The following is a 9365-nucleotide window of genomic DNA, read 5'->3' on the forward strand; positions in this document are numbered from 1 at the left end:
AAAAAAAACAAACCCATATCTCACCTCCAACCAACGCTATAAAATGTTTATAACTTTTGGAATATTAGTCCAAAAATTGTTATCGGATTAGTCATTTTCTTAACTAGACCATTATCTATTAATTAATTATATTAATTATGTATGTTGTTATTTGAAAAAATAAAGATAATAAGGTAAAAGGGATGAACATAAAAATACTTTACGATTAATAAAGTGAGAAAAACAGGTACCTAAAATTATAACTTTATCAATAGATATACTTTCTGTATTGCCAGTTGGTGTATTTATGATCTCACATAAATATGTTTTACTACCATTGATAATAAATGCTGCGTATCTGCGAATATGAAAAAACAAATATCACAAAAAACAATTAGCTACCTGTATTTGAAATTCTTCTTGTATTATACATGTGAAGAGTGAATGTGTCAAACGTTCTATGTGCCAAAAAATTGAAAAATTGTTTTATTTCTGATTTATGTTCTATGAGCCAAAGGTCACAATCTTGTATGTGTTTCAAGTGTCAATTAAATTTTTTACTTGTACAAAATTGCGTTCATAGATTGTATTTGTTCTGTGAGACATGCCCTTTGTTACCTGTACGTTCTAAGTGCCTTGGGCGAATATAATAGTTTGACGATTACAATATTATAATATAGTTCGTTATATTTCAAAATAACTAATACTGGTGTTGTTGTATTCGTTAAGTTTTCTTTTTCATTTTTTTAATTGTGTTATTATGGATACTGAAAGTATACATATTTTACGAAGTGGTAAAAGTGGCCAACGAAGTGGCCTATGTTACCATTGTTTTTTGTGTTTTCTGAACAAATATGTTTTTGGCACATAGAACGTTTGACACATTCACTCTTCATGTATATTTACTCAAAAATTTTAAACTATTTTAATTTTTATATCTAATAGACGAATAATACTATATTAGAAATTCAAATGCCATTTACTATTAAAATAAAACCTCAAACATTTTATTAAATTCAAAATATGAGTTTCCATTTGAAAAACAAAGTTAACACCTTTACCATGCATAAGGGATGAACTTCAAAAGTATTATATAGCTAATAATTCAAGAATAATATGTAACTAAAGGGAACCAAAAAAAAATGTAAGTAATTGAGTGTGTTATAATAAAAAAAATCCCTCTGTATAGAATGGTGTCGTTTATTAGCGGGCGTGGTATGGCGCGGTGGTCATAGTAGTTGTTGATAAAATTCTAGTATTAAGCCGCGCCTACCGCCGTAGGTGAACGGATGGGTGACCATGCGTACGCTTCTACGGTGGCGAAAAAAAAGCACCATGTTCCCAGTGCAGAAGGCAAAGGGTTTCCCTAAATAACTAAATACGTCAATAAAAAGCATGACACATTCGAGATACCCAATCCCCGTTTGTGCAGTTCTTGGCATGTATAAGGGCTAAAGACGCTGTTTTCCACTCACTAACTTATCTTTTTCTCACATTACTGTTTCAGATTATTCCCTGAATACTCTAGTGTATTCTTTACGTGTGTCAACGTAGTCTTTAACTTAATTCAATCACACAATTTAAGACTTACATTTGTTAAAATAATCAAGTAATAACTAGAATTCAAAGTACTTGTATTTATTATGTGTTTGCGAATATTGCTTTTATCGTTCATTACTATTTGTACCACCCCCAGCTACTTTATTTTTAGTTATTATATTAGGAGATACCTTTTTCTTACTGTTACTCTCTCTTGAGTTCTTTTGTTGTTTTATTACAAATCTTTTTTCGGTGTGACTTCTGTAACGTAACAAAAATTTTTTATAAACCCATTTTTTAAATAAAATTTTCTTTGGTTTAGCCGAACGCGTGTTTCGACGGTGTTTATTATATATAGTGATAATAAAAATGATAAATGATAATAATCATGATAAAGTGTTGCGATTTGTTTGTGCGCGTGCGAGATGATTAGTTGTGTACTACTTCGAACCCATTCGTAGACGGCATTTACGTGTACACTCTTGAACGTCATTTGCTCTGCTCACCGACTACATTGACGTCTTTTAATAAATTTAAATTAATTCACGTTTATTTCTAAAACTTCCTATACTGGTTTTAATAATAATTGTCAACCCTACCTCTAAAAGAATCAGAATTTTTCAAACTATTTCCCGCCCTTAGTGGTCCTATAGTTTATTATGTACGCTGCACCATTTTTTTGTGCTTGTATTTATTTTTTCTCGTGTGATCGTTAAAATTACAATATAAATTTCATCTTTTTGTGGCGTCGACCGGTTCGATCGACACCGCTTCATTCTGTTTAAATTGTAGACGAGGTGATTTGCCTTGTATTAAACTAACTTTTTTATTTTATTTAATTAAGTCGTCTTATTTTAACTTGACCAAAAAGTCTTATTCTTGGATGCTCCATCTAATGAACTCACGTATTTTGTATGTCTTTTCCTTTAAAAATCATATTCCCCTAGTTTATAAAATACAGACATCGGCATTGTATAAAGTTATCCAATTTAATCATGATTATGTGACAACTTATCACGAGATAATTGATGTTCATCAACTATTAACGACTCATCAACATACATCGTTTACAGCTTTAATTGTTTCATAAATCTACAGTTATTTCATATTTAATGTTATGTCGTAACACAATAAGTGGGAAATGGAATGTAATGTGTACTAAGATGAAGATGAGGTGCCTGCTGTCTAGGTATTCACGTGCGTATTATCGTACAGGAGTCACCGTGCTCGGCTGACACTCCGGGTTAGCTGTGGGTATCGAAAGGCTGTTGTTATAGGAAGGGAATAAGGGTAACACCTAGGTATGAGGTGCAGACGAAGTGCAAGACAAAAAATGAGCGTACCAAGTAAGGAGTATAACAAAATACGAGGTGCAGACGAAATGCAAGACACAAGTACTTCAAAGAGAGAACGGGTAGTCGAGTATAAGGTGCAGACGAAGTGCAAGACACAAGTACTCTGAAGAGTACTTGTAGAAGAGAGTAGATAGGTTAAAAAGGAAAAAACAAAGACTTTACTTTAAGCAGTAAGCTGGACAGCGACAACCGAGTACTGAGACTGATGAATGACACAAAGCATTGGAGTCGACTGACCCAGATGGTTAGGTCTTTTGGGTTTTTATAATAATTTGAACTATTGTCAATTTGGCAATAAATATTATTTGTTAATTCATCAATCTCCGGAAGCGGATGTGCCGTCTGTATTTTATTATAATAATTCTCACAATAATGGTAACGTGACACCACCACAATTATTACGTCATAGTCAATTATAAAATAATTTTCTTTTACTTAGTATTTAGTAGTATCTTCTTAGTTCAATTATGACTCTAAAATTTACAAAAATATAATTTTTTTCTATTCTTATCATTTTTAAAATTATACATTTAACTTCAATGATTAATCTGTATATTTTATTACAAAAGTCCTTAAATGGTCCGACAACATATTATCTCATCCAGTAGATTAGCGATCCAATTTATTTTTATTTCCATAGCGCTGTGAAAATTACAAAAATTTGTGCGTTGTGGGAAAAAATTTATCATTTTCATTATTGTGTAACCTTTTATGCTTAAAAAGCAATTAGTGTTCTTAATATTTTTCCTAGCCAAAAGCATTTGCTTGATAATATATAACCATATTAACTAATTTATCACTGAAATTGGAGACATCTGAAAATATCAAAAAAAAAAAAAATTAAATAATACATCTCAAACTTATTAACAAATTTAAAAAAAACTGCTAATTTTACCATAAGAGAGGCACAAACGCCCTATATAACAGACCCTAAGTAAATGTAATTAAATTACTCAATCGCCAAAATTAAAAAAATATTGATGTGTGAAATTATATTTTTGCTCATAATTAATTTACTTAAAATGACAGTAATAAGAAATTAAAAGAAAAATATTGATGATTTTTTTTTTAAATTAATGAAAATTTTGTTTGAAAATAACTCTTTTATCACTAAAAAAACTATTAAAAATGCAAAAAAGAAATAGGTACAAAATAATAGTTTAACACATGAATCTTGTAAGCTAAATTCATAAAACCTTATAACTTTAACAAGAACAAGGAGGGTCCACCAGGAAGGCAAGCTAAAGGAAAATTCGGAAAATCATGGATATTGTATCTAATCTTAGTGGAGGAAAGGTTCTATGATTAACAGTGTTGAATTAATACAACAATTATTAAAATTTATTAAATGTTATACATTAATTTTGTAATAAATATAACAAGATAAAATGGAAAATTACAACCATATTAATAAAATAAAATATACAGAATTCAAAATAATAGGAGGAAAATATAGATATAATAAAAAAATCACAATGTAATGTTAAATAGATAAAGTTAAATAAAAAAAACTATATTAATAATTAAGTTATGGATAGAAGATTCATGACATGTCTGAGATTATAAATCTGACTGAAGAGTTATTTAAAAATTATGTAATTAAACAATATTAATATTCCATTTGTTTATAATATAATTTCGAGTGCTAATAATAATTAAATCCAGATAAATAAAGAATAGTTCAATGTGATTTATCACAATGATATAAAACAGGCTGTCAATAGACACGTATTGAAATGGCCTATGTGTTTCTAAAAAGAGCAATAACATATCATTAATACAGCGTCAAACAACTAATATTAAAGTTTTTATTATAACAATCAGCATGCATACAGAAATATTAACTAGATAAGAAAAACTATCTACTTAAATATACTAAAATTTCACTACCATACGCAGAATTAAAAGTAAATTTAAAGTACCAACAATACAGAATAAAAAATAAAATGGATGGAACATGATGAGTATGGCAGATCTGACGTCAATGGGTGTTGTCTACATAAATGCAAAGTCCAATGAGATGTTCATCATGTCCAACCTGACCGTATCTGAGGACTCACAAAAGAGGTAAGAAAATAAAATAATTTTAAATAGTATTGACCATTAAAGATAAAATGAAATATATGTAGCTAAAATATATATAGCTAAAATATATATAGTTGTTAAACTATTATTTACAAGCACACAACATGGTAAGATAACCCAAAAAAAAAAACATAATTACATAAAATATTAAATACACACACTGTGAAAGATACAAAATGATAAAATACCACATAATATCATTGTCGAGATGTCCAAGTCTAGATGATTAATATAATGGTGCCATAATGATGGCCAAAACATATGAAAATTTTCAATTCCATATTTGGTTTTTGTTTTGATAGACAGCAAAAAGGTTAACTAAGTTGGTGTGATCTTCTTTTCTTTTTTTTGAAACTTAACCACAGTCTCCCAAGCTGGCTTAATAACACATGAGATATGGTAGTGGACAGTGTAACCATAGTTTTGGTTGACCCCATAGAGATATAATGGTATTTATGATAAGGGAAACACAGGTGGTAGGACAATTCATTACATACTATATAAATCTGTATATATATATATATATGTGTGAAACACTGAACTTACAGATGTACAACGTTACTTATTGAATATATTTATCTGTGACCTTATACACACCTTAATTTTATTACGTTACAAACTATTAGCAAGTTTTGTTGCAAAAATACAATATAACATTTACAAATGAAAATTCATTGATTTGCAAACGTTTTTTTAATTTCCATAGGTGTATAACCAACCAACATTTTAACATCAGATTCAAATTTATACACATGTTTGCCTTTAGCTCTGTTGATAATACCTTTACCATAGTGATATCTTATGGATGAAGACATTTTTTTATAGTCCATCGTGATATTATTTTTTATTATACCCCATAAAATTGAGACAGTTTTAGGTTTGATAAGTCTGAAGTGTCCATTGTCATCAATCCATTCAATAATTTCTTGATAATCCTTATTAGATAATAAATGGAGAAAAAATTGCCATATCTCTACATTTGTTTTTAATTTTGAAATTAATTCAGTTTTTTCTTTCATTTTTTTTAATGATTTGATGTCAACTAATTCATCATTTTTAAGTTTTATGAACACACATTTCAATTTTCTTAATAAAGATATATGAATCCAAAAGTCATTATTAGGTGGTATATTTTTTACATCATTAGTATTCCAACAAAAAGTTTCACTAAATAATTGACTGCCGTTCACTTTAAATTTTGGTATATTAAAATTAATAAGACTGTATTGTTTTGCAATCCAATTTAACCAGATGGAAACCTCTTTCTAAAAACAAGTAAAATATATTATAAAAAATTACATATTTCTAAAATGATTTTAAATAAAATAATTTTACCAACAAATTTAATTGCATGACTTATGTAATCTCTATACCCTTTAAGACAGATGTGTATTTAGAAACATATACACAAAATAAAATCTGCATAAAATTTAATAAGCAAAAAACAAAAAAAATTTCTTTACATTTATTAATAGGTCTCCTATCTCACCCAGGTCTTTGAGGTGTCAGTCCACCTCTGACAGCAATCTTGTAAACTTTTTTTTATATTCAGAAAATATGTTTGAACATTAAAACATATATACATTAGAGTGTTCATTAAGTAATGAAACAGGTCAATGGTTGCAATAAGAACAATAAAAACCTGTTTCTTTACAATCTAAAAACCCTGTATATTCAAAATATATTATGGAACACGAGAAAAATATTCAAATTCTTTGAGATTATTTAAAAAAAATAATCTATTTAATATAAAATGAAATTTTATAAATACTCTTAACACTATAGTAAATCATTGGCATAAGTTTATGAAAAATTTGGGAGGGCTAAATTGATTTTTCCTAATTTTTTTTTTTGTATTCATATCATTTTCTTAACATTTTAGGGGGGCTCTCCCCACGATTTATGCCTATGTAATAAATTGAATATATATATTAACACAAGACCGGTATTGAAAAAAAAACTAAAATGACAATATGATAAAAATATATTTTATGCCAAAAAATAAAAATTAACATTAAAATAAATTAGATTTATAAATAATTAAATTTTAACATTAACTAAAATAATAGATATACTGGCATTTTCAAGAAAGTTTCCCAAATACTGCTTAATGATAAAACAATATTATCTAGATGAGCAATAATAAAAAACCAACATTTAAATGCATATAAACATTTTTTTTTCTTTAATATGGTTAGATTTACTATATTTATCCAATAGGTCAATATAGTTAAAGGTATTTAATCTATTTAAATATAAAATAAAAATACAAAAAAAAATATTCAGAAAATATACTTAATTACATATTTCTTTAAGAATTTAGAATACCGTAAAAATTCCTAAGAATATTAAATACTTTCATTCAAATATTTTATTACAAAACTGCCTGACAGAGTATATAAAATAAAATTTTACTCTTAAAACAATTTGTATATATATAATAACCCAACTCTTATTAAGATCATAATTTAGATAAGTTAAATAAAAAATATAGGGTTACAATAATAGAACAGTTTTATTTAGCTCAACATATTTGATTTCAAAAGTAAAAACTCTTAGTAAAAGTATTCATAATATTTTTTAAAATAGTAACACAACTACTGTACTTTATTACATTTACAACTGATTAGATATACACTGTAAATAAATTAAAATAATAATTTTATACATCCTACAAATAATACATACTTATTAAATATTTTATAAGCTACTTTTTAATTTATAATTATTTATATTTAACATTCTTCCTAAAAGCTATGGTTTGTGCCAGAGAGGACAAGACAACCTTATGGAGCACAGCATATGGCAATGAAAGCCTAGTACCAGCATTACTATTTCAGATAGATAGGCAGTCCAAAATGTAATATACATTTAATAAAATGATTATCATTACAACACAGATTAGCATAATATAAAACAAACAACTAATTAAATTGCTTACCACACTCCATTTAAAAGGATCTTTTGTAACATTAAACATTTGGAAATAATGTGCATCATTAACCCATTCAAAACCAAATTTGTCAAATACTTTAAGATTATCATAATTCACTTTGTCTAATCTTTGTTGTTCACTGATTATAATAACAGTTTCTGACCATTCTATAAAATTCATTGACAATTCACAAACTTAAAATATTAAAAGCCATACATCCAAATTTTATAGTAAATATTCATTTAATTGTTAATGTCCATCAATCACTTATACATCAATGCAGTGATTTCATTTCTATACATAACAATCAAAGTATGCAAGTTGTTCCTTCAAATCAATAAATAATTCACAATTAAACGTCAGTTTTAAGCATTTTTGTTCTTTACAAAAAAAAAAAATACCTAAATTATATTAATTATTGTACAAAATATATAAATTATATACAAATTTTTATATAATTTTTATATTTCCTACCTAAAATTATATTTTTCCATTATTAACAGAGCTAAAGAAAATTTATTATTTTAATATCCATCTTTCACTATCATTTATTATAAAAAACATTAAATTGATTTATAAAAAAATAAAACGTTGAGTACTTTGAAAACAAAGCTGTTTAAATAATTATAAGAACTAAGGAAAACGAACAATGATTATACGTAGAATAGAATAGTTACACAAGATTTCATTATTCGGCGGTAGAATTTCTTATCAAAATAACATAAAAAGCTTATGCACTACAGACACAGATATGATAAAACCAGATGGCACAATTTTTGATTTACTGCCAACTCTACCTGTCTCAAATCAGTGACAACACATATAAGAAATTAATTTATTGTACAGCACCTTTTACTATAATTATTGTATCAAATAATTGGTTGTATATGACAGTTAATGCATATTAATACAATGTTAATGCTATTAAAAATAGGTAAAATTTGAGTAGCTTCAATGTACTATTTATTGGTAAACTTTTTGAATTATCTTTAATCTACCTACATTAGTCTTTTTAAATATATTGCAGGTTAAATAATTCGATTTTATCTAATCTTCTGATGAATATGCTATATGAATATGAATATGCTAAATATGCTTATAATATTTACACTTCAATAAAAATTATCTCCTAGACACATTTTTTAAAATATTTTCCTGTGCTTTTTTTACTGCAATTTTTAATTATTTTTTAGTGAAAACAAATTACAAATTTAAGTAAACACCATTAATACTACATTAAGTCTATGATTTATTAAGTAGTAAATAATTTAAATAAAACTCAATTTAACCTAATTATGTAGCACATATTAGGTGCCTCGCAGGTAAATTAAAAAAGAAAAGGAGGGAAAAAACTTCTTTTGCTCTGTATACTGGACGTAAGCTCATTTATTAAAATTTTCTACATCTTCAAAAAAAAAAATTTGAATTTACGTTAATCGCCTTAAGTAGTAAAAAATAATAAAAATATTTGT

The 9365-nt window shown here is 26.7% G+C and overlaps 1 protein-coding gene across 8 annotated transcripts; it reads right to left on the reverse strand.

The window, feature by feature from the left end:
* Positions 1 to 3463: 3463 nt before the first annotated feature.
* Positions 3464 to 8599, reverse strand: LOC126893486 (ETS-like protein pointed). 8 transcript variants are annotated; one of them, XM_050663757.1, is made up of 5 exons: positions 8368 to 8598; positions 7900 to 8220; positions 4796 to 6223; positions 3580 to 3688; positions 3464 to 3515 (listed from the first exon to the last, which is right to left on the reverse strand). In XM_050663757.1, exons 2-3 carry the CDS (start codon positions 8071 to 8073, stop codon positions 5630 to 5632), a joined length of 768 nt encoding a protein of 255 aa, XP_050519714.1. In that variant the 5' UTR covers positions 8074 to 8220; positions 8368 to 8598; the 3' UTR covers positions 3464 to 3515; positions 3580 to 3688; positions 4796 to 5629. The 8 variants fall into 8 exon arrangements, with proteins under 8 accessions (XP_050519714.1, XP_050519717.1, XP_050519715.1 ...); XM_050663760.1 differs by having other exon boundaries at positions 3464 to 3688; positions 7900 to 8060; positions 8368 to 8599; XM_050663758.1 differs by having other exon boundaries at positions 3464 to 3688; positions 5556 to 6223.
* Positions 8600 to 9365: the final 766 nt, after the last annotated feature.

Source organism: Daktulosphaira vitifoliae, unplaced genomic scaffold, assembly GCF_025091365.1.
Source record: "Daktulosphaira vitifoliae isolate Bord-2020 unplaced genomic scaffold, ASM2509136v1 Scaffold_1, whole genome shotgun sequence".
Lineage (NCBI taxonomy): Eukaryota > Metazoa > Arthropoda > Insecta > Hemiptera > Phylloxeridae > Daktulosphaira > Daktulosphaira vitifoliae.